The following is a 24,374-nucleotide window of genomic DNA, read 5'->3' as shown; positions in this document are numbered from 1 at the left end:
AATGTTGGTCTTACTTAAAAATGCACGCATTTAGTTGTATTCATTGTTAAAAAATATTATACGGCTCTCACGGAAATACTTTTTAAAATATTTGACTTTCATGGCTCTCTCAGCCAAAAAGGTTCCCGACCCCTGCCCTACAACTACCTCTAGGGGTCCCCGCACCCCACTGTATGTATTTATTTAGCTTGCCTTTTCTTTGGCCCACCCCTATAATGTTATTCTTTTTCTCTACCTACAGTAAGAAAACAGTATCTATCTATATTTTTACAAAAAAACAAACAATGACGTGTGTGTTGTTCGGGAACATTTGGTAATGTTTATGTGCAGTAAAACCTTTCATGAAGTCAACTCACCTTAATGTGTGTTCCTAAATTTGTGTTGGACGTCTGAGATGAAGAGAGCTGTTATGATTTTGGTTTACATAGTAAACAACTAAAATTGTTTTCTCTAAATGCTTACATTTGTCTTAATATGGCCAAGGACACGTGTTATTGTGGGTTTCCTGCACGTCATCTTCATCACTAAAGGAAATATCTAATATGCGGGATAGAATCCCTCTGTCATTTTCAAGTTAGTTTTTTTTTTTGAGCCATCAGGTTGAAGCGTCCCTCTGTCTCCGACTCCCTCGTCATCATGTGACATACTGTAAGTGCGTGACTGTTATGTTTTTGCTTCCTGGTTTCAATGACCCGCCTTATCTTGCCTCTGATTGGCCAGTCCTTAATGTATTGCCCTAACCTTAGCCAATTGTGACTCATCATACGAACACTAACCAATCATCCTGGGTTTTCTCCGTAAGTATGGATATTCTCATACATCCAGGTCATTGTATTTTCTCAATTATTTTTGGTGGGGGCATGGATTCGCAGTCCTTTCTTTCTCTTTGTAGCTTGTAGCTTTGATGTAAGCTACCTCGCTACAGGAAAAGCTACTGGAAAATGTAGTTCAGCTACGTAGCTTAGCTACATGTAGCTTGTTACTGCTCATCACTGTGTGGTACTGATGCCTTCATCAGACTGTGACCTCCAACTTTTACTGGGATGGGTCACAGTTGAATATGAGGCTTGTAGGATGAGACTCAGCTCCTCCAAATCTGAGGCCATTGTCGTAAAAAAGCGGATTTTGCACTCCTTGAGTTGGGAGCAAGGTCGTGTCCCAGGTGGAGGAGTTTAAGCATCTTGTTTACAAGTGAAGGAAGGTGTAAGTACAAATCTAAAGCGTAATTTGTGCAGCGTCTGCAGTAGGACTGTCTTTGACTAAGGATTTTTATGATCAAATCTGATCCATTAGATTTTGCCCACAGTCAACGATAGGTTGAATCGATGGTTATGGTTTAAGATTATCTCGAACATGCATACAATTTCAATATGATACATGACATATTTCACATATTTAAATTTTCTCCTTACAACATGTCCAAAATGGAGTACGAAGAAGTAGATTTTATCTAATCCTACCCCATTCCCATAGTATTTACTGTAACTCCTGGGCTATAAGCCGCTACTTTTTTCCTACACTTCGAACACCACAACTTATAAAATATATATATATATAATACAATTTAAAAAAAACTAAAATTATTTTTTTTTTAAAGCAAAAGGAGTGTTATTGTTTGTGCTATGGTGCCATCTTTTGGACGAAGACGCTCACCGCAGGTGTCTCAGTGTCCTTCCATTTAAAGCTTTCAACCGGAAGTAGAAGTGCCGTTTTGTCTTCGAGCCGACAATAGCATTTCTACTCGTTTGGATTCTTCATTCATCACTGCAAGCAATGTTTTTGTAAGTTTTACAATATAACATAAACTTTTTATATCTACTAGACTAACCCATGTGTGATGTCTATAGGAGTGTTTTCATGCATATTTGTATGTGCTATCGTAATGTAATCAAGCCAGCGTCGTTAGCATTAGCTAAGATGCGAGTGTCTGTGTCAGTATTAATAACATACAATGGCATTCTTTTTGTATATTCCCAAAAATGTCACCGTGGAGTTACTGCGTCTGTTAAGTTGATTGGAGAGCTAGCTTTCGCAGCTAGTGGGTCCATGACGATGACTTGTTTTGTTTCATCACCCGTTTTACTGACGTCTTACAGGCACCATTTGGAAACAATATGTATATACCTAAATAAACATTTACAAAATCGTTTGGTATAAATAACTCATTTATTACGTATATATCTGCAGCTAATAGTCTGGTGCGATTAATATTTGAAAAGAGTAATTCCTAAAATTTAGTGGGTGCAGCTTATTTACCAGTGCGCCGCAAAGTCTGGAAAATACAGTACTAAGACAATTGTCCGCTTCCTGTTCTCATTTTGTAACACAATTCAAATGAATGAATAATGAATATAACCATTCTCTTAAATAAATAGTTAAGTAAGCTATGATTCACATAATGAGATGGATAAGATCATCTGTGGTGTTCTTTGTTTTTAAGTTCTTTTCACTCAATGAAATATATTTAGTGAAAGCCTATGCGAAGCAGATAATATTTTTTATGTTATTTAGGATATGATTGGTTAGACTTCTATTTATCCCACAATGGGGACATTTTGTGCTTGCAGTGCAGCTTTTTACATACAGTTGTCACAAATTGGTGAGCGTTGCTTGATTCGTGACCCCAAGGATGCAGAGAATGGCAGGCGCAATGCAAGTAAAACCTGTTTATTACTTACAAGGAAGCGTGGAACCAAAACAGCACATGAAGCATCGGTCTCAAAAGAAAAAAATATCCGGCCCAGAAGGAGGCACCCAGGTGGAACTAAATAGAACTAATTAAATAGGGAACAGGTGTGCTGACAGGACATTGAACAAAAAATAAATGTGCTGCAAAACACAGAGACCAAACAGGAAACACTGACAAAACAAGAGCACCAGAACAGGAAGTGATTTTAAACACAGGAAAACCCAAACATAACCAAACTGTCAGTAGCACTTCTGACAGTAGCCTCCCTTCCTATAACAGATTCCAGACGTTAAGTTTAACAAAACGTCCAAAACCAAAGGAGGGTGGAGGGAGGAATAACGGAGGGTCGCCAAACTGCGCCCCTGCCTCAAAAACCCGACCAACAGTCTAGGCCATGTGCCCCCGCAGCTAGCGGGGAAGAGTCAGGTGGCGGCGGCGAGTCGAACGCCCACGAAATGGCCATCCGTGGCCAACGAGAAGGCAGACGCGAGTGGCCGCTGGGCACCAGCCGCTGCAATCATCCATGCCCAGGTCCTTGGCATAGCTGCTGATTGCGCGGAGGGCATCTATGAAACGACCAGACTATAGGCCAACGAGGGGGCCACGTTTGGGCGCCTGATGGCCGCTTGTGCGGAGGCGACGAGGAGCCCGCTGGACATGATGATGGCGGTGGCTTTGGCAAGGAGACCGCTGGAGACGAGAATGGTGGCTGCACCGTTGGACGGCCCGCCGGGATTGATGGCGGCGTCCGCAGGCCTTCCGGTGTTGATGGCCGCGTCTGCATGCTCGCTGGGGTTGATGGCAGGGTCCACAGGCCCTCCGGGGTTGATGGCGGCGTCCGCAGGCCCGCCAATGTTGATGGCGGAGACTGCAGACCAACTGGAGAGGATGGCGGCGTCCGCAGACCCACTGGAGTAAGAAGTAGCTGTGCCTCCCCAGTTGTACAGCTACTTATAGCCACCCCCTCAAGTAACAGATCCAAGACGTGCCCAGAGAAGCCAACAGACGACAGGGATGGGTGGGAGCATGAAAAGAGGCAAAACATTTCTTCGATTCGGCCATCAGTGCCAAAATCTTGTCAAGCCTCTCTGCCATGGAAATCTCTGGGGGGTCACTCACTGGCTTGATCTTTTCTGTCATGGGGTGGTGAGCGTTACTTGATGCGTGACCCCAAGGATGCAGAGAATGGCAGGCGGAATGCAAGTAAAAAAAACAATTTATTACTGCACATCAATCAACAAAGCCTGAGATAACTTCTCGGTATTCCTGCTCACTCCCCTCAGACTCACATCTCACCACTGCGGAGTCGTCCTAGAACTTCTGCAGATGGCAGCGGTTGGCATAGTGTTCAAAGTCTGAGGTATGGAGCGTAAACAGGTAAGGTGAGAGCACCGTCCTTTGGGGAGCCCCTGTGCGGCAAATTATCGCATCGGAAGATAGTGATGATCGATGAACCATCCAGACAGGTGATGGTCCTCTTCCAGTTTCACCCGGTGCAGTACCGGCTAAATGGGGTTGAAAGCGCTGGAGAAGTCAAAGAACATGACTCCCACGGCACTTCCCCTGGTCTCCAGGTGTGTGAGGGCCTGATGCAGCAGCTAGATGATGGCGTTATCCACCCTGATGTTGGGCAGTTATCAAACTGCAGGGGGTCCATTGCTGACAATTATGTTGTGTTATTGTCTCTGATCACTGACAGGATCTTCATTGATGACTATCGACATGATGACCATTAACATACTGATCAATGTTGCCACCTCCAGACCCCTTAGAGGGGCCAGTGAGGTTGCAAATGACCAGAACAAGGACCCCATTTCACAAAAAAGACAGAATTTGTCACAAGTGTACGATACATGTTGCGAATTGAGGTCTTTGGAGGATTAGGAAGTAAAAGAGGAGAACGCCTCTGCTACTTAGCGGCCAATCACACGCAGTCTTCATCCTGTGAGTCATTCTTATAAGGTGATGACTTCCTACTCTTCTCAGCATTGACTGCTCACAACAAGTTCCATCAACATCACCGTGAAGACTTGGAGGAGCTTGTTGACATGGCAGCAACGCTTGGTGGAGCACTTTATGAGATCCACGGAGGGTGAACAATTCTCATAACAGACTTGGTTTGACTACTTTTCTGTTTGGTGTCATGGATGCTGAATTCAATGGAACATTTATAACTCTTGGTGGCTTTGTAGACTTGGACAAATACAGATATCTGTACTTTGTCATCTTGTTAACACTATATATTCTCATCCTCTTTACTAACTGCACCATTATATGTCTAATCTGGATCCACAGGAACCTTCATGAGCCTATGTACATTTTCATTGCTGCTTTGTCACTCAACTCTCTTTTGTTTAGCACTGCTATCTACCCTAAAATTTGCATTGATGTTTTATCTCAAAAACAGACCATTTCTCATTCTGCTTGTATGTTTCAATATTTTCTGTATTACTCATTTGCAGGATCAGACTTTTTACTGTTGTCAGCCATGTCTTATGACAGGTATGTGTCAATCTGCAAACCTCTGCATTATCCAACTATCATGGGAAAAAGAACTGTTATTGTCCTCTTGACTTTGGCCTGGTTTCTACCTGCATGTGAGGTTGTAGTCGCAACTGTGATTAGTTCTCAACAAAAACTCTGTGGCTTCACAACAGGAGGAATCTTTTGTAACAATACATTTTTTCGCCTTCACTGTGTAAAATCAGCATTTCTTACAGTTTATGGTTTGTTTGTAATGATGAATTTTCTTGTTGTTCCTTCGATGTTCATCCTTTTTACATACATAAAGATATTTATAATAACTTATCACAGTTGTGCAGAAGTCAGGAAAAAAGCGGCAGAGACATGTTTACCTCACCTGATGGTTTTATTCAGCTTCATTTGTTTAGTTTTATTTGATGTCATCGTAGCTCGATTGGAGTCAGATCTTTCAAAAATTGTACGTTTAATAATGACTTTACAAATAGTTGTGTACAATCCTCTGTTCAATCCAATCATGTATGGAGTGAAAATGAAAGCTATTTGGAAACACATCAAGAGATTGTTTTGTCGACTGGTGAACAAAAGAATATAATCACACTTGTTAGCATTGAAGTCTTTATTTTCCCAAATGATTTTTAGAAAAAGTAATTCACATCATTAAATGGCGTTTATAAGAAAAAGGAAGTTAAAAGCCATGCTGTCTGATGTCATTTTATATCCTAAATTGTATTGTTTTATCAATATTAAGTTATTGTTAAGTCAATATCCTGTGTTTATTGATACATTGTATAATGTTTGTCACTTTCAACTTCTGTTCTTATTTTTTTGTATGTATCTTAAATCTCCCTTATTCAAATTAAGTATATTTATGTTCATATACTTTTTTGATGATGTATAACCTATATTTCTGTAATCTCACACTAGGTTTTTTTGTTTTTTCACTGCGTAAGCCATCCATGTATTGTCACACATTCTGTTCTCTCCCTCTTTTAAAATGGTAATATTTTAACTGACAAAGTAAAGAAAAAGGAATGAGATATGGAGAATTTGTCAGATTCTATCAAATCTGCTTTTTCTCACTTTTATTCCCACATATTCAATTGTGTTTATAAATTAGTTGTATTACGCACATTATAAACAAATTAAGCCATTACCATTGATGAATCATGAAAAAAAAAAGTAAAATGCTGCAATTTTTTTTACATTCTGCATCTTAATAAACTACCCTGACATGTACATTTGTGTTTTATGTCATCAGCATGGAGTCACAATGATGCATTCTTCTAGACAGCCACCTTGATAATGGATGTTATAACAATGCTACAGTGCCAGTCAATGAGATAAAAGCCTAAGCAATATAAATGATGTGATAAGGTGTTAGGGTGTGAGGTTTCACATGGCATAGCACTGGCTGGCCTCTGTTACATTTGAAAGGTCTCTTCAGCATTTGCTGCAGGTGAGTGTGAAGAGGATGAGAACATGAGGCCCGATTGTCAATTGGAAAAAGGTGTGTTCCTGCACCAGGTGGAGGCTTTGAAGAACAGCAGGTGTTGGAAGCGATCATTGATCATGGATGAATCCCGATGAAGCCGAGCCAAAGAGGAAAAGTGTGGCGACAACAGCAGAAAGGAAACATTTTTTATTTTGCACCAAGAAAATCAATTATTTAACATGTTATTTCCAATGAATGTGTTTTGGTACAAAACATGTATCAAATTCACTTCCATTTGGATTAAAAAAGTGCAATAATTGTTTCACAGAATTAAAAAACTTAAAAAATATTTGCGGTCGGAATGAAATTCTGCTTACGATCCCAATTTAGCCAGGGGGGGGCCATGCTCAGTGGACACCATCAAGCACTCACAAGTACAGAGTACAGTGGAACCTGTTGTTGCTGACATCCCATCTTGTTTACATCATCGAGTGGTCTGCCGTTTCCTCAATTCCTTGCTCCCTGTAAGTTTATTGTACAAACCCCGTTTCCATATGAGTTGGGTAATTGTGTTAGATGTAAATATAAACGGAATACAATGATTTGCAAATCCTTTTCAACCCATATTCAGTTGAATATGCTACAAAGACAACATATTTGATGTTCAAACTGATAAACATTTTTTTTTTTTGCAAATAATCATTAACTTTAGAATTTGATGCCAGCAACACGTGTCAAAGAAGTTGGGAAAGGTGGCAATAAATACTTATAAAGTTGAGGAATGCTCATCAAACACTTATTTGGAACATCCCACAGGTGAACAGGCAAATTGGGAACAGGTGGGTGCCATGATTGGGTATAAAAGTAGATTCCATGAAGTTCACAAACAAGGATGGGGCAAAGGTCACCACTTTGTCAACAAATGCGTGAGCAAATTGTTGAACAGTTTAATAACAACCTTTCTCAACCAGCTATTGCAAGGAATTTAGGGATATCACCATCTACGGTCCGTAATATCATCAAAGGGTTCAGAGAATCTGGCGAAATCACTGCACGTAAGGAGCTAAGCCCGTGACCTTCGATCCCTCAGGCTGTACTGCATCAACAAGCGACATCAGTGTGTAAAGGATATCACTACATGTGCTCAGGAACACTTGAGAAACCTACTGTCAGTAACTACAGTTGGTCGCTACATCTGTAAGTGCAAGTTAAAACTCTCCTATGCAAGGCAAAAACCGTTTATCAACAACACCCAGAAACGCCGTCGGCTTCGCTAGGCCTGAGCTCATCTAAGATGGACTGATACAAAGTGGAAAAGTGTTCTGTGGTCTGACGAGTCCACATTTCAAATTGTTTTTGGAAACTGTGGACGTCGTGTCCTCCGGACCAAAGAGGAAAAGAACCATCTGGATTGTTATAGGCGCAAAGTTGAAAAGCCAGCATCTGTGATGGTATGGGGGTGTATTAGTGCCCAAGACATGGGTAACTTACACATCTGTGAAGGCGCCATTAATGCTGAAAGGTACATACAGGTTTTGGAGCAACATACGTCGCCATCCAAGCAACGTTACCATGGACGCCCCTGCTTATTTCAGCAAGATAATGCCAAGCCACGTGTTACATCAACGTGGCTTCATAGTAAAAGAGTGCGGGTACTAGACTGGCCTGCCTGTAGTCCAGACCTGTCTCCCATTGAAAATGTGTGGTACATTATGAAGCCTAAAATACCACAACGGAGACCCCCGGACTGTTGAACAACTTAAGCTGTACATCAAGCAAGAATGGGAAAGAATTCCACCTGAGAAGCTTCAAAAATGTGTCTCCTCAGTTCCCAAACGTTTACTGAGTGTTGTTAAAAGGAAAGGCCATGTAACACAGTGGTGAACATGCCCTTTCCCAACTACTTTGGCACGTGTTGCAGCCATGAAATTCTAAGTTAATTATTATTTGCCAAAAAAAAATAAAGTTTATGAGTTTGAACATCAAATATCTTGTCTTTGTAGCGCGTTCAATTGAATATGGGTTGAAAAGGATTTGCAAATCATTGTATTCCGTATATATTTACATCTAACACAATTTCCCAACTCATATGGAAACGGGGTGTGTAAATCATGAATCCTGCCTCTCACCTGAAAAGTAGATGGCTGTGAATATAATGCGCCAAGTTGGGATACTTTGACAGCCATTTAGGACCTGGAACTAGCGAGAACTACACGAAAAGCGCTTGTGTCCTCCCCCCCCCATCTGTTTCTTTGTGAATATTATGAGACATTTTTCATCTAAATGGAAATGTATGAACATTCCAGCAGTCAGCATCCTAATGACAGCAGACATTGTACAGTAAGTGATGTTTTATTATGTTTGTTGTCTCTCATGAAGTCAGCAGAAATCAGTGATAAAGAAAACAAAGCAAAGGTTGTGATGCGTTTTTTAAATTAATGAAATGATATACATGCTTACATCATATTAATACAACCCTAATGGAGTTGTTTAGATGTGTTTTAGGGGCTCTACAGGCAGAATTAAACGGCTCACATAGGCTCTATTGTAAGCAGACTTGATCGATTTTATTGAAGATTTGGAATGCATTAAAAAAAAATCCACCTGTCGTCATGATTGTGAACGATAGTCACAATTTAAAAAAAAGTGCAGTTCCCCTTTACAGTTTTTTAATATCAAGGAGCTAAATTGTGCCAAACATGGATAAGTGTGGGGATGGTGGTTTTTCAAGTTACCCATCATGCTTTGTAATAAATTTAAATGGGTGTCATTCTGAATTTTTTGAAGGTGCATGGACATTTTTTTTTATCATATCCACAAATTGTGTTGGCATTTTGTGTTGGTTAGATTTTTTTTGCACCATGACTAGGGCAGGTTTTTTGCCTTGGGTCATATAAGTCAGTGGTACTCAGTTGTAATACACTTTTCCACCACTTGTGGTGTAGTAATGGCAACCCAAAAGAAACAGAAAAGTCTGGAGCTGAAGAAGTTTCTCAAGAGCAAAAATAACAACTAAAGTGGTGAAATTGTTTTTCCATTTTCACTTTAATTGCATTGACAGTTTAGGCAAAAACATATGAATCATTAGTTTAGTTTTTATTTATTTTAGCACAACATAGTGTTGGCCCTATGATAAGGTGGTGACTTGTCCAGGGTGTACACCGCCTTCCGCCCGAATGCAGCTGCGATAGGCTCCAGCACCCCCCGCGACCCCAAAAGGGACAAGCGGTAGAAAATTAATGGATGGATGGATACTTTTATATTTATTAGTCCTTTTTTATGCAGTATATTTGGTTAGTTATTTTTGTAATCAACCTGACCGAAGCCTAACGTTTATGTGTTCAATAATAATGTTTGTGTAAAGTGTAAGTCAGTTAATTATAATTAATGAATACGAATAACATCAAGCGGGAGATGGGCCCCTCTTTAGTGGAAAAGTTGGGCACCGGGGTCAAAAAGGTTAAGGGTTAATTACCCACCAGACACAAGACATTAAAACAACGTTGATAACTAGTTGAATTAGGTCCTGACGTTGAGCAACTCAAACATACCGTTGAAACAACATGCTTTTTCACAATGTTTCATCAATGTTGGGTTGTGAGGTTGATTTGACCATTGAATTTTGGTCATTTCCCTACCAATATTCCACAACACAAATACAACATTGAAACAACATGCTTTTTGACAATGTTTATTCAATGTCAGGTTGTGACGTTGATTTGACCTTTGAAATTTGGTCATTTCCCAACCAACAACGTGGATCAAGCGTTGGACACCAACGTTGTCTCAATTTACAAATACAACTCTTTTGCAACGTTGTTTCAAAGTCGTTTGAAAGAACATGTACGTATAATCAACGTTGTGTCAATGTCTTGTGCTTACTGGGTAAAGATAAAAAAAAGACTGTTTTAAAAGCTAACACTTAGCCCAAGTATCATTCCTCTAATGCTAATACTCACTGAATAAGAAGCTTGATTTACTTTTATCTAAGAGCAAACAAACATTTTCCCATCAACGGTAACCATCAAAGTCCCTGCCTTACTTTGATACCAAGATCTTCAGTTAATTAGCATACAGTGTGCATTACAACACACATAGTCCTGCGATTGCCGCCAATTTGATGACGAAGACAAGGAAAGAGTCACGTGTTTGGGTCACATGTTGCAAACGGATTTCATTGGAGGACTACGAAGTACAACAGTTTTGAGGCAGTCCTTAAAAGATGGGTTACTTCTTACTCTTCTCAGCATTGATTGCTCTCAACAAGTTCCATCAACATCATCGTGAAGACTTGGAGGAGCTTGTTGACATGACAGCAACGCTTGGTGGAGCACTTTATGAGATCCATGGAGGGTGAACAATTCTCATAACAGACTTGATTTGACTACTTTTCTGTTTGGGGTCATGGATGCTGAATTCAATGGAACATTTATAACTCTTGGTGGCTTTGTAGACGTGGACAAATACAGATATCTGTACTTTGTCATCTTTTTGACACTATATATTCTCATCCTCTTTACTAACTGCACCATTATATGTCTAATCTGGATCCACAGAAACCTTCATGAGCCTATGTACATTTTCATTGCTGCTTTGTCACTCAACTCTCTTTTGTTTAGCACTGCTATCTACCCTAAACTTTGCATTGACGTTTTATCTAAAAAACAGACCATTTCTCATTCTGCTTGTCTGTTTCAATATTTTCTGTATTACTCATTTGCAGCAGCAGACTTCTTACTGTTGTCAGCCATGTCTTATGACAGGTATGTGTCTATCTGCCAACCTCTGCAGTATCCAACTATCATGGGAAAAAGAACTGTTATTGTCCTCTTGACTTTGGCCTGGTTTCTACCTGCATGTGAGGTTGTAGTCGCAACTGTGATTAGTTCTCAACAAAAACTCTGTGACTTCACAACAAGAGGAATTTTTTGTAACAACACAATTTTGAAGATTCATTGTGTAAAATCAGCATTTCTTACAGTTTATGGTCTGTTTGTAATGATGAATGTTGTTGTTGTTCCTGTGATGTTCATCCTCTTTACGTACATAAAGATATTTATAATAACTTATCACAGTTGTGCAGAAGTCAGGAAAAAAGCTGCAGAAACATGTTTACCTCACCTGATGGTTTTATTCAGCTTTGTTTGTTTAGTTTTATTTGATGTCATCATAGCTCGATTGGAGTCAGACCTTCCAAAAATAGTACGTTTAATAATGACTTTACAAATAGTTGTGTATAATCCTCTGTTCAATCCAATCATGTATGGAGTGAAAATGAAAGAAATCTGGAAACACATCAAGAGATTGTTTTGTCGACTGGTGAACAAAAGAATATAATCACACTTGTTAGCATTGAAGTCTTTATTTTCCCAAATGATTCTTAGAAAAAGTCATTCACATCATTAAATGGCGTTTATAAGAAAAAGGAAGTTAAAAGCCATGCTGTCTGATGTCATTTTATATCCTAAATTGTATTGCTTTATCAATATTAAGTTATTGTTAAGTCAATATCCTGCGTTTATTGATACATTGTATAATGTTTGTCACTTTCAACTTCTGTTCTTTTTTTTTTTGTATGTATCTTAAATCTCCCTTATTCAAATTAAGTATATTTATGTTCATATACTTTTTGGATGATGTATAACCTACATTTCTGTAATCTCACACTAGTTTTTTTTTTTGTTTTTTTTCACTGCGTAAGCCATCCATGTATTGTCACACATTCTGTTCTCTCCCTCTTTTAAAATGGTAATATTTTAACTGACAAAGTAAAGAAAAAGGAATGAGGTATGGCGAATTTGTCGGATTCTATCAAATCTGCTTTTTCTCACTTTTATTCCAACATATTCAATTGTGTTTGTAAATGAGTTGTCCATTACGCACATTATAAACAAATTAAGCCATTACCATTGATGAATCATGAAAAAAAAAGTGAAATGTTGCAATTTTTTTACATTCTGCATCTCAATAAACTACCCTGACATGTATATTTGTGTTTTATGTCATCAGCATGGCGTCTAAATGATGCATTCTTCTAGACAGCCACCTTGATAATGGACATTATAATAATGCTACAGTGCCAGTCAATGAGATAAAAGCCTAAGCAATATAAATGATGTGATAAGGTGTTAGGGTGTGAGGTTTCACATGGCATAGCACTGGCTGGCCTCTGTTACATTTGAAGGGTCTCTTCAGCATTTGCTGCAGGTGAGTGTGAAGAGGATGAGAACATGAGGCCTGATTGTCAATTGGAAAAAGGTGTGTTCCTGCACCAGGTGGAGGCTTTGAAGAACAGCAGGTGTTGGAAGCGATCATTGATCATGGATGAATCCCGATGAAGCCGAGCCAAAGAGGAAAAGTGTGGCGACAACAGCAGAAGGGAAACATTTTTTATTTTGCACCAAGAAAATCAATTATTGAACATGTTATTTCCAATGAATGTGTTTTGGTACAAAACATGTATCAAATTCAATTCCATTTGGATTAAAAAAGTGCAATAATTGTTTGACAGAATTAAAAACTTAAAAAAGTATATTTGCGGTCGGAATGAAATTCTGCTTACGGCCCCAATTTAGCCAGGGGGGGGCCATGCTCAGTGGATACCATCAAGCACTCACAAGCACAGAGTACAGTGGCTGACAAGTACACAGTGGAACCTGTTGTTGCTGACGTCCCATCTTGTTTACATCATCGAGTGGTCTGCCGTTTCCTCAATTCCTTGCTCCCTGTAAGTTTATTGTAGATCATGAATCCTGCCTCTCACCTGAAAAGTAGATGGCTGTGAATATAATGCGCCAAGTTGGGATACTTTGACAGCCATTTAGGACCTGGAACTAGTGAGAACTACACGAAAAGCGCTTGTGTCCTCCCCCCCATCTGTTTCTTTGTGAATATTATGAGACATTTTTCATCTAAATGGGAATGTATGAACATCCCAGCAGTCAGCATCCTAATGACAGCAGACATTGTACAGTAAGTGATGTTTTATTATGTTTGTTGTGTCTCATGAAGTCTGTAATCAGCAGAAATCAGTGATAAAGAAAACAAAGCAAAGGTTGTGATGCGTTTTTTAAATTAATGAAATGATATACATGCTTACATCATATTAATACAACCCTAATGAAGTTGTTTAGATGTTTTTAGGGGCTTTACAGGCAGAATCAAACGGCTCACATAGGCTCCATTGTAAGCAGACTTGATCGATTTTATTGAAGATTTGGAATGCATTAAAAAAAATCCACCTGTCGTCATGATTGTGAACGATAGTCACAATTTAAAAAAAAGTGCAGTTCCCCTTTAAAGTTTTGTAATATCAAGGAGCTAAATTGTGCCAAACATGGATAAGTGTGGAGATGGTGTTTTTTCAAGTTACCCATCATGCTTTGTAATGGATTTAAATGGGTGTCATTCTGAATTTTTTGAAGGTGCATGGACATTTTTTTTTTAATCATGTCCACAAATTGTGTTGGCATTTTGTGTTGGTTAGATTTTTTTTGCACCATGACTAGGGCAGGTTTTTTGCCTTGGGTCATATAAGTCAGTGGTACTCAGTTGTAATACACTTGTTCACCACTTGTGGTGTAGTAATGGCAACCCAAAAGAAACAGAAAAGTCTGGAGCTGAAGAAGTTTCTCAAGAGCAAAAATAACGACTAAAGTGGTGAAATTGTTTTTCCATATTTACTTTAATTGTATTGACAGTTTAGGCAAAAACATATTAATCATTAGTTTAATTTTTATTTATTTTAGCACAACATCGTGTTGGCCCTTTGATGAGATGGCGACTTGTCCAGGGTGTACGCCGCCTTCCGCCCGAATGCAGCTGCGATAGGCTCCAGCACCCCCCGCGACCCCAAAAGGAACAAGCGGTAGAAAATGAATGGATGGATGGATACTTTTATATTTATTAGTCCTTTTTTATGCAGTATATTTGGTTAGTTATTTTTGTAATCAACCTGACCAAAGCCTAACGTTTATGTGTTCAATAATAATGTTTGTGTAAAGTGTAAGTCAGTTAATTATAATTAATGAATATGAATAACATCAAGCGGGAGATGGGCCCCTCTTTAGTGGAAAAGTTGGGCACCCGGGTCAAAAAGGTTAAAGGGGAACATTATCACAATTTCAGAAGGGTTAAAACCATTAAAAATCAGTTCCCAGTGGTTTATTTTATTTTTCGAAGTTTTTTTCAAAATTTTACCCATCACGCAATATCCCTAAAAAAAGCTTCAAAGTGCCTGATTTTAACCATCGTTATATACACCCGTCCATTTTCCTGTGACGTCACACAGTGATGCCAATACAAACAAACAGCAAGGTATAGCGACATTAGCTCGGATTCAGACTCGGATTTCAGCGGCTTAACACTGTCTGATAAGATAATTACTAACAACTATGAACTAGGTTTAAAGCATATGAAATACATTTGGCAACAACATGCACTTTGAGAGTGCAGACAGCCCATTTCAGGCGCGCTAAGAACATATATTTTTCCACGATTTCAGCACTCAGGTTAACCATACCTAAATAGACACAAAATACTGCATTACACAAGACTACCCGAATGTACTCGAATGATTGAAAAAATTAAATGTTTTTAAGCTAAATTATTGGTAAACACAGTTTATGTATAATAATTTACGTAAAACCGCGAGTAATGAATAAAGTTTTCATCAATTAATATATTCTGTAGACATACCCTCATCCGCTCTCTTTTCCTGAAAGCTGATCTGTCCAGTTTTGGAGTTGATGTCAGCAGGCCAGGGAAGCTAGGGTCGATATTCTTCTCTTGATCATCTTCGGTGGCATAAGGGACGGTGTGAGCCAAAACATCCAGGGGGTTTAGCTCGCTCGTCTGCGGGAACAAACTGCCGCCATTGCTTGCCGTGCTACCGAGGGCCTTTGTCCCTGAATAGCTCACACACTACGGCAGATTCAATGGGGGTCTGGCGGCAGATTTCTTTGACTTTATCGTTGGAAATGCATCTGCTTTGAGTGTCGCAGGATATCCACACATTCTTGCCATCTCTGTCGTAGCATAGCTTTCGTCGGTAAAGTGTGCGGAACAAACAACTGACCATTTCGTCGACTTTCCCCACACCCTCGTATTTTGAACAAATTTTGTCCAATTTCTTGCCACTTTCGCATCTTTGGGCCACTGGTGCAACTTGAATCCGTCCCTGTTCGTGTTGTTACACCCTCCGACAACACACCGACGAAAGTGAGAAAATGGCTGATTGCTTCCCGATGTGACGTCACAACGTGACGTCATCGCTCCGAGAGTGAATAATAGAAAGGCGTTTAATTCGCCAAAATTCACCCATTTAGAGTTTGGAAATCGGTTAAAAAAATATATGGTCTTTTTTCTGCAACATCAAGGTATATATTGACGCTTACATAGGTCTGGTGATAATGTTCCCCTTTAAGGGGTTAATTACCCACCAGACACAAGACATTAAAACAACGTTGATAACTAGTTGAATTAGGTCCTGACGTTGAGCAACTCAAACATACCGTTGAAACAACATGCTTTTTGACAATGTTTAATCAATGTTGGGTTGTGAGGTTGATTTGACCTTCGAAATTTGGTCATTTCCCAACCAACAACGTGGATCAAGCGTTGGACACCAACGTTGTCTCAATTTACAAATACAACTCTTTTGCAACGTTGTTTCAAAGTCATTTGAAAGAACATGTACGTATTATCAACGTTGTATCAATGTCTTGTGCCTGCTGGGTAAAGATTAAAAAAAGACTGTTTTAAAAGCTAACACTTAGCCCAAGTATCATTCCTCTAATGCTAATACTCACTGAATAAGAAGCTTGATTTACTTTTATCTAATCTAAGAGCAAACAAACATTTTCACATCAACGGTAACCATCAAGGTCCCTGCCTTACTTTGATACCAAGATCTTCAGTTAATTAGCATACAGTGTGCATTACAACACACATAGTCCTGCGATTGCCGCTCATCTGATGACAAAGACAAGGAAAGAGTCACGTGTTTGGGTCACATGTTACAAACGGATTTCATTGGAGGACTACGAAGTACAACAGCTTTGAGGCAGTCCTTAAAAGATGGGTTACTTCTTACCCTTCTCAGCAACATCACTGTGAAGACTTGGAGGAGCTTGTTGACATGGCAGCAATGCTTGGTGGAGCACAAAATGAGATCCATGGAGGGTGAACAATTCTCATAACAGACTTCATTTGACTACTTTTCTGTTTGGGGTCATGGATGCTGAATTCAATGGAACATTTATAACTCTTGGTGGCTTTGTAGATGTGGACAAATACAGATATCTGTACTTTGTCATCTTTTTGACACTATATATTCTCATCCTCTTTACTAACGGCACCATTATATGTCTAATCTGGATCCACAGGAACCTTCATGAGCCTATGTACATTTTCATTGCTGCTTTGTCACTCAACTCTCTTTTGTTTAGCACTGCTATCTACCCTAAACTTTGCATTGACATTTTATCTGAAAAACAGACCATTTCTCATTCTGCTTGTCTATTTCAATATTTTCTGTATTACTCATTTGCAGCAGCAGACTTCTTACTGTTGTCAGCCATGGCTTATGACAGGTATGTGTCTATCTGCAAACCTCTGCAGTATCCAACTATCATGGGAAAAAGAACTGTTATTGTCCTCTTGACTTTGGCCTGGTTTCTACCTGCATGTGAGGATGTAGTCGCAACTGTGATTAGTTCTCAACAAAAACTCTGTGACTTCACAACAAGAGGAATTTTTTGTAACAACACAATTTCGAAGCTTCATTGTGTGAAATCAGCATTTCTTACAGTTTATGGTCTGTTTGTAATGATGAATGTTGTTGTTGTTCCTGTGATGTTCATCCTCTTTACGTACATAAAGATATTTATAATAACTTATCACAGTTGTGCAGAAGTCAGGAAAAAAGCTGCAGAGACATGTTTACCTCACCTGATGGTTTTATTCAGCTTTGTTTGTTTAGTTTTATTTGATGTCATCATAGCTCGATTGGAGTCAGACCTTCCAAAAATTGTACGTTTAATAATGACTTTACAAATAGTTGTGTATAATCCTCTGTTCAATCCAATCATGTATGGAGTGAAAATGAAAGAAATCTGGAAACACATCAAGAGATTGTTTTGTCGACTGGTGAACAAAAGAATATAATCACACTTGTTAGCATTGAAGTCTTTATTTTCCCAAATGATTCTTAGAAAAAGTCATTCACATCATTAAATGGCGTTTATAAGAAAAAGGAAGTTAAAAGCCATGCTGTCTGATGTCATTTCATATCCAAATTGTATTGCTTTATCAATATTAAGTTATTGTTAAGTCAATATCCTGCGTTTATTGATACATTGTATAATGTTTGTCACTTTCAACTTCTGTTCTTTTTTTTTTGTTTGTATCTTAAATCTCCCTTATTCAAATTAAGTATATTTATGTTCATATACTTTTTTGATGATGTATAACCTACATTTCTGTAATCTCACACTAGGTTTTTTTTCTTTTTCACTGCGTAAGCCATCCATGTATTGTCACACATTCTGTTCTCTCCCTCTTTTAAAATGGTAATATTTTAACTGACAAGGTAAAGAAAAAGGAATGCGATATGGAGAATTTGTCAGATTCTATCAATTCTGCTTTTTCTCACTTTTATTCCAACATATTCAATTGTGTTTATAAATGAGTTGTCCATTACGCACATTATAAACAAATTAAGCCATTACCATTGATGAATCATTAAAAAAAAAAAGTAAAATGCTGCAATTTTTTTTACATTCTGCATCTTAATAAACTACCCTGACATGTACATTTGTGTTTTATGTCATCAGCATGGAGTCACAATGATGCATTCTTCTAGACAGCCACTTTGATAATGGACGTTATAACAATGCTACGGTGCCAGTCAATGAGATAAAAGCCTAAGCAATATAAATGATGTGATAAGGTGTTAGGGTGTGAGGTTTCACATGGCATAGCACTGGCTGGCCTCTGTTACATTTGAAAGGTCTCTTCAGCATTTGCTGCAGGTGAGTGTGAAGAGGATGAGAACATGAGGCCTGATTGTCCATTGGAAAAAGGTGTGTTCCTGCACAAGGTGGAGGCTTTGAAGAACAGCAGGTGTTGGAAGCGATCATTGATCATGGATGAATCCCGATGAAGCCGAGCCAAAGAGGAAAAGTGTGGCGACAACAGCAGAAGGGAAACATTTTTTATTTTGCACCAAGAAAATCAATTATTGAACATGTTATTTCCAATGAATGTGTTTTGGTACAAAACATGTATCAAATTCAATTCCATTTGGATTAAAAAAGTGCAATAATTGTTTGACAGAATTAAAAACTTTAAAAAGTATATTTGCGGTCGGAATGAAATTCTGCTTACGGCCCCAATTTAGCCAGGGGGGGCCATGCTCAGTGGACACCATCAAGCACTACCCCAGTGGCTGACAAGTACACAGTGGAACCTGTTGTTGCTGACGTCCCATCTTGTTTACATCATCGAGTGGTCTGCCGTTTCCTCAATTCCTTGCTCCCTGTAAGTTTATTGTAGATCATGAATCCTGCCTCTCACCTGAAAAGTAGATGGCTGTGAATATAATGCGCCAAGTTGGGATACTTTGACAGCCATTTAGGACCTGGAACTAGTGAGAACTACACGAAAAGCGCTTGTGTCCTCCCCCCATCTGTTTCTTTGTGAATATTATGAGACATTTTTCATCTAAATGGGAATGTATGAAGATGGGTTACTTCTTACTCTTCTCAGCATTGACTGCTCACAACAAGTTCCATCAACATCATCGTGAAGACTTGGAGGAGCTTGTTGACATGGCAGCAACGCTTGGTGGAGCACTAAATGAGATCCATGGAGGGTGAACAATTCTCATAACAGACTTCATTTGACTACTTTTCTGTTTGGGGTCATGGATGCTGAATTCAATGGAACATTTATAACTCTTGGTGGCTTTGTAGACGTGGACAAATACAGATATCTGTACTTTGTCATCTTTTTGACACTATATATTCTCATCCTCTTTACTAACGGCACCATTATATGTCTAATCTGCATTCACAGGAATCTTCATGAGCCTATGTACATTTTCATTGCTGCTTTGTCACTCAACTCTCTTTTGTTTAGCACTGCTATCTACCCTAAACTTTGCATTGATGTTTTATCTAAAAAACAGACCATTTCTCATTCTGCTTGTATGTTTCAATATTGTCTGTATTACTCATTTGCAGCAGCCGACTTCTTACTGTTGTCAGCCATGGCTTATGACAGGTATGTGTCTATCTGCCAACCTCTGCAGTATCCAACTATCATGGGAAAAAGAACTGTTATTGTCCTCTTGACTTTGGCCTGGTTTCTACCTGCATGTGAGGTTGTAGTGGCAACTGTGGTTAATTCTCAACAAAAACTCTGTGACTTCACAACAAGAGGAATTGTTTGTAACAACACAATTGTGAAGCTTCATTGTGTAAAATCAGCATTTCTTACCTTTTATAGTCTGTTTGTAACGATGAATGTTGTTGTTGTTCCTGTGATGTTCATCCTTTTTACGTACACAAAGATATTTATAATAACTTATCACAGCTGTGCAGAAGTCAGGAAAAAAGCTGCAGAGACATGTTTCCCTCACCTGATGGTTTTATTCATCTTCCTTTGTTTAGTTTTATTTGATGTCGTCATAGCTCGATTGGAGTCAGACCTTCCAAAAATAGTACGTTTAATCATGACTTTACAAATAGTTGTGTATAATCCTCTGTTCAATCCAATCATGTATGGAGTGAAAATGAAAGCTATTTGGAAACACATCAAGAGATTGTTTTGTCGGCTGGTGAACAAAATAATATGATCACACAAGTCTTTATTTTCCCAAGTGATTCCTAGAAAAAGTCATTCACATCATCATATGGTGTTTATAAGATGTATATATGGAATAAAAAGGAAGCTTAACGCCATGTCTGATGTTATTTTATTTCCTAAATTGTAGTGCTTTATCAATATTAAGTCAATATCCTGTGTTTGATACATTACATAATGTTTATCACTTTCAACGTCTGTACTTATTTATTTTTAATGTATCTAAAAGCTCCCTCATTTAAATTAAATATATTTTTGTTCATATACTGATTTATAACATATATTTATGTAATTCACACTAGGTTGTTTTTTTTTAATTTTTCACTGCGTAAGCCATCCATGTCACACATTTTGTTCTCTCCCTCTTTTAAAACAATAATATTTTACCAAAGAAAGTAAAGAAAAATTAACAAGATATGAAGAAATTGTCAGATTATATAAAATCTGCTTTTTCTCACCTTTATTCTAACATATTGAATTGTGTTTATAAATATGAGTTATCCATTACGCACATTAAACCTTTACCATTGATGGATCATGAAAAAAATGTAAAATGTTGTAATTGTTTCTACATTCTGCATCTTAATAATTTACCCTGACATGTACTCGCAAAACACTATCTCCACACTTATCTATGTTTGACACGATTTAGCTGCTTGATATTACAAAACTGTAAAGGAGAACTGCACTATTTTTGGAATCGTGACTATCGTTCACATGAGAGACATGACAATTTTTTTAAAGCATTCTAAATCTTAAATCGATCGAAAGTCTGCTTTCATTGAAACCTTTGTGAGCCGTTTAATTCTGCCTATAAAGCCCCTAAAAACATCCAAACAAACCGTTCAGATGAAAAATGTCTCATAATATTCACGAAGAAACAGATGGAGGGGTCGGGACGCAAGCGCTTTTCGTGTGGTTCTCGCTACTTCCAGGTCCTAAATGGCTGTTAAAGTGTCCCAACTTGACGCATTATATTCTCAGCCATCTACTTTTCAGGTGAGAGGCAGGATTTATGATCTACAATAAACTTACAGGGAGCAAGGAATTGAGGAAACGGCAGACCACTCGATGATGTAAACATAGGGATACAGGACGGGATCACGGCACAGCTACAAATACAAACCCCGTTTCCATATGAGTTGGGAAATTGTGTTAGATGTAAATATAAACGGAATATAATGATTTGCAAATCATTTTCAACACATATTCAGTTGAATATGCTACAAAGACAACATATTTGATGTTCAAACTGATAAACATTTTTTTTTTTGCAAATAATCATTAACTTTAGAATTTGATGCCAGCAACACGTGACAAAGAAGTTGGGAAAGGTGGCAATAAATACTGATAAAGTTGAGTAATGCTCATCAAACACTTATTTGGAACATCCCACAGGTGTGCAGGCTAATTGGGAACAGGTGGGTGCCATGATTGGGTATAAAAACAGCTTCCCAAAAAAAGCTCAGTCTTTCACAAGAAAGGATGGGGCGAGGTACACCCCTTTGTCCACAACTGCGTGAGCAAATCGTCAAACAGTTTAAGAACAACGTTTCTCAAAGTGCAATTGCAAGAAATTTAGGGATTTCAACATCTACGGTCCATAATATCATCAAAAGGTTCAGAGAATCTGGAGAAATCACTCCACGTAAGCGGCATGGCCGGAAACCAACATTGAATGGCCGTGACCTTCGATCCCTCAGACAGCACTGTATCAAAAACCAACATCAATCTCTAAAGGATATCACCAAATGGGCTCAGGAACACTTCAGAAAATCACTGTCAGTAACTACAGTTGGTCGCTACATCTGTAAGTGCAAGTTAAAGCTCTACTATGCAAAATGAAAGCCATTTATCAACAACATCCAGAAACGCCGCCGGCTTCTCTGGGCCCGAGATCATCTAAGATGGACTGATGCAAAGTGGAAAAGTGGTCTGTGGTTTGACGAGTCCACATTTCAAATTGTTTTTGGAAATATTCGACATCGTGTCATCCGGACCAAAGGGGAAGCGAACCATCCAGACTGTTATCGACGCAAAGTTCAAAACCCAGCATCGGTGATGGTATGGGGGTGCATTAGTGCCCAAGGCATGGGTAACTTACACATCTGTGAAGGCACCATTAATGCTGAAAGGTACTAGCAGGTTTTGGAACAACATATGCTGCCATCTAAGCGCCGTCTTTTTCATGGACGCCCCTGCTTATTTCAGCAAGACAATGCCAAGCCACATTCAGCACATGTTACAACACCGTGGCTTCGTAAAAAAAAGAGTGCGCGTACTTTCCTGGTCCGCCTGCAGTCCAGACCTGTCTCCCATTGAAAATGTATGGCGCATTATGAAGCGTAAAATACGACAGCGGAGACCCCGAACTGTTGAACGACTGAAGCTCTACATAAAACAAGAATGGGAAAGAATTCCACTTTCAAAGCTTCAACAATTAGTTTTCTCAGTTCCCACTTGTTTACTGAGTGTTGTTAAAAGAAAAGGTGATGTAACACAGTGGTGAACATGCCCTTTCCCAACTACTTTGGCACGTGTTGCAGCCATGAAATTCTAAGTTAATTATTATTTGCAAAAAGTTTATGAGTTTAAACATCAAATATGTTGTCTTTGTAGTGCATTCAATTGAATATGGGTTGAAAAGGATTTGCAAATCATTGTATTCTGTTTATATTTACATCTAACACAATTTCCCAACTCATATGGAAACGGGGTTTGTATTTTTTCTGCGTTATAAAAACAATATCATTAATACTTGGTTAATATTCAAGTCACGAAATGTAAATTCAGTATTGTTGGCGCTTTTTGATTGGTTATTTATCGTATTGTATGGGCGGAATAGTGGAGCTCCCATTGGCTCCACTGTAAGCTGACTTTTTGTTCTTTTTATTTAAAGGAGCCAGAAAAGTTACTGCAATCATGGTCAAAATTATGTAGTCCCCTCCCACTTTCCATGATTGAGGTTGCCAGATACGTAGCCGAATCCGAATCCTACTTCAAAAAACTTCACATGGCAATCGACGAGTCCTACGCTGTAGGTTTCTCTTGTTTATGCTTCTTGCGAGATGGTTTATTAAGTAATTATGCCACATTTTACTGATGTCGATTAACCAAATGTATTTGGAAAGTTGGCAGTGACATTTTTGTCGGGAGTCGGGACAGATTGTCTGCATTACCCTGCTAAAATGTCTAGTTTGACCGCACAGTCCACCATCGAAATAATTATATATAATAATATATTATATATGGCATAGGCTTACTTTGACGGCAAGCCAAGGCCAACAGTAAAATATCCCCATGTTGCATCCAACCTGACGCACTGAATTCTCTTCCATGTACGCACATCACCATCTTTCAGTGCAGAGTGCAATTCTATGAGCCAACCCACATTACGTCAAAACCCCATTACGCATCAATCATATAGCCTACTACCATGTCAATGCACAAAGTAGAAAATCATTACATGTAATGCATTATATTGTGCCAGGCAAGTACCACCTCATATGTGTTTGATGCACAGACAGTACCAGAAACCACAATTAGCCGTGCTAATGTTGGAACCCATTTCCTCAGCATATTGAGAAAGAAATAGGCACTGACACTGCCCATATCCACATAGGGCAAAATATATTTTCGACAAATAAAACCTGTCAGTTGGATGACACATCGACATACAGGCTAACGGGCATATGTTTCCCCTGTTAGCTTGTATGTCAATGTGTCATTGACCGGGCTAGCATGCTAAGCATTCGTTGCACGAACATACTATCTTTGTTAGACAAGATCATAGGCTGTATTGGACAATATAGTTTACATACCAAATGTCCATTTCTATTTATTACAAGTAATAAGAAAACGTAAATGCCTGACTTACCTATCAAGGAGGAAATTAGCGAGTTT

At 38.7% G+C, this 24,374-nt stretch overlaps 4 protein-coding genes across 4 annotated transcripts; all 4 read left to right on the top strand.

Moving 5' to 3' along the window:
- Positions 1 to 4,823: 4,823 nt before the first annotated feature.
- LOC133613957 (olfactory receptor 11A1-like) lies at positions 4,824 to 5,765 on the top strand. Its single transcript, XM_061971890.2, has one exon. It carries the CDS (start codon positions 4,833 to 4,835, stop codon positions 5,763 to 5,765), a length of 933 nt encoding a protein of 310 aa, XP_061827874.1. The 5' UTR covers positions 4,824 to 4,832.
- Positions 5,766 to 11,000: 5,235 nt separating this feature from the next.
- LOC133613959 (olfactory receptor 10J4-like) lies at positions 11,001 to 11,942 on the top strand. The gene has a single exon (XM_061971891.2). It carries the CDS (start codon positions 11,010 to 11,012, stop codon positions 11,940 to 11,942), a length of 933 nt encoding a protein of 310 aa, XP_061827875.1. The 5' UTR covers positions 11,001 to 11,009.
- A 4,887-nt stretch (positions 11,943 to 16,829) lies between these two features.
- Positions 16,830 to 17,771, top strand: LOC133613960 (olfactory receptor 11A1-like). The gene has a single exon (XM_061971892.1). The coding sequence runs from the start codon at positions 16,839 to 16,841 to the stop codon at positions 17,769 to 17,771; it is 933 nt and encodes a 310-aa protein (XP_061827876.1). The 5' UTR covers positions 16,830 to 16,838.
- A 1,750-nt stretch (positions 17,772 to 19,521) lies between these two features.
- LOC133613961 (olfactory receptor 10J4-like) lies at positions 19,522 to 20,463 on the top strand. The gene has a single exon (XM_061971893.2). The coding sequence runs from the start codon at positions 19,531 to 19,533 to the stop codon at positions 20,461 to 20,463; it is 933 nt and encodes a 310-aa protein (XP_061827877.2). The 5' UTR covers positions 19,522 to 19,530.
- Positions 20,464 to 24,374: the final 3,911 nt, after the last annotated feature.

The sequence above is a fragment of the Nerophis lumbriciformis genome, linkage group LG13 (genome assembly GCF_033978685.3).
Source record: "Nerophis lumbriciformis linkage group LG13, RoL_Nlum_v2.1, whole genome shotgun sequence".
Taxonomy (NCBI): domain Eukaryota; kingdom Metazoa; phylum Chordata; class Actinopteri; order Syngnathiformes; family Syngnathidae; genus Nerophis; species Nerophis lumbriciformis.
Note: the sequence above shows the minus strand (reverse complement) of the source record. Positions and strands in the feature narration are given on the sequence as shown.

Coding starts and splice junctions, on each gene's coding strand:
- LOC133613957 (XM_061971890.2), top strand. CDS start 4,833: ATGGATGCTGAATTCAATGGAACATTTATAACTCTTGGTGGCTTTGTA.
- LOC133613959 (XM_061971891.2), top strand. CDS start 11,010: ATGGATGCTGAATTCAATGGAACATTTATAACTCTTGGTGGCTTTGTA.
- LOC133613960 (XM_061971892.1), top strand. CDS start 16,839: ATGGATGCTGAATTCAATGGAACATTTATAACTCTTGGTGGCTTTGTA.
- LOC133613961 (XM_061971893.2), top strand. CDS start 19,531: ATGGATGCTGAATTCAATGGAACATTTATAACTCTTGGTGGCTTTGTA.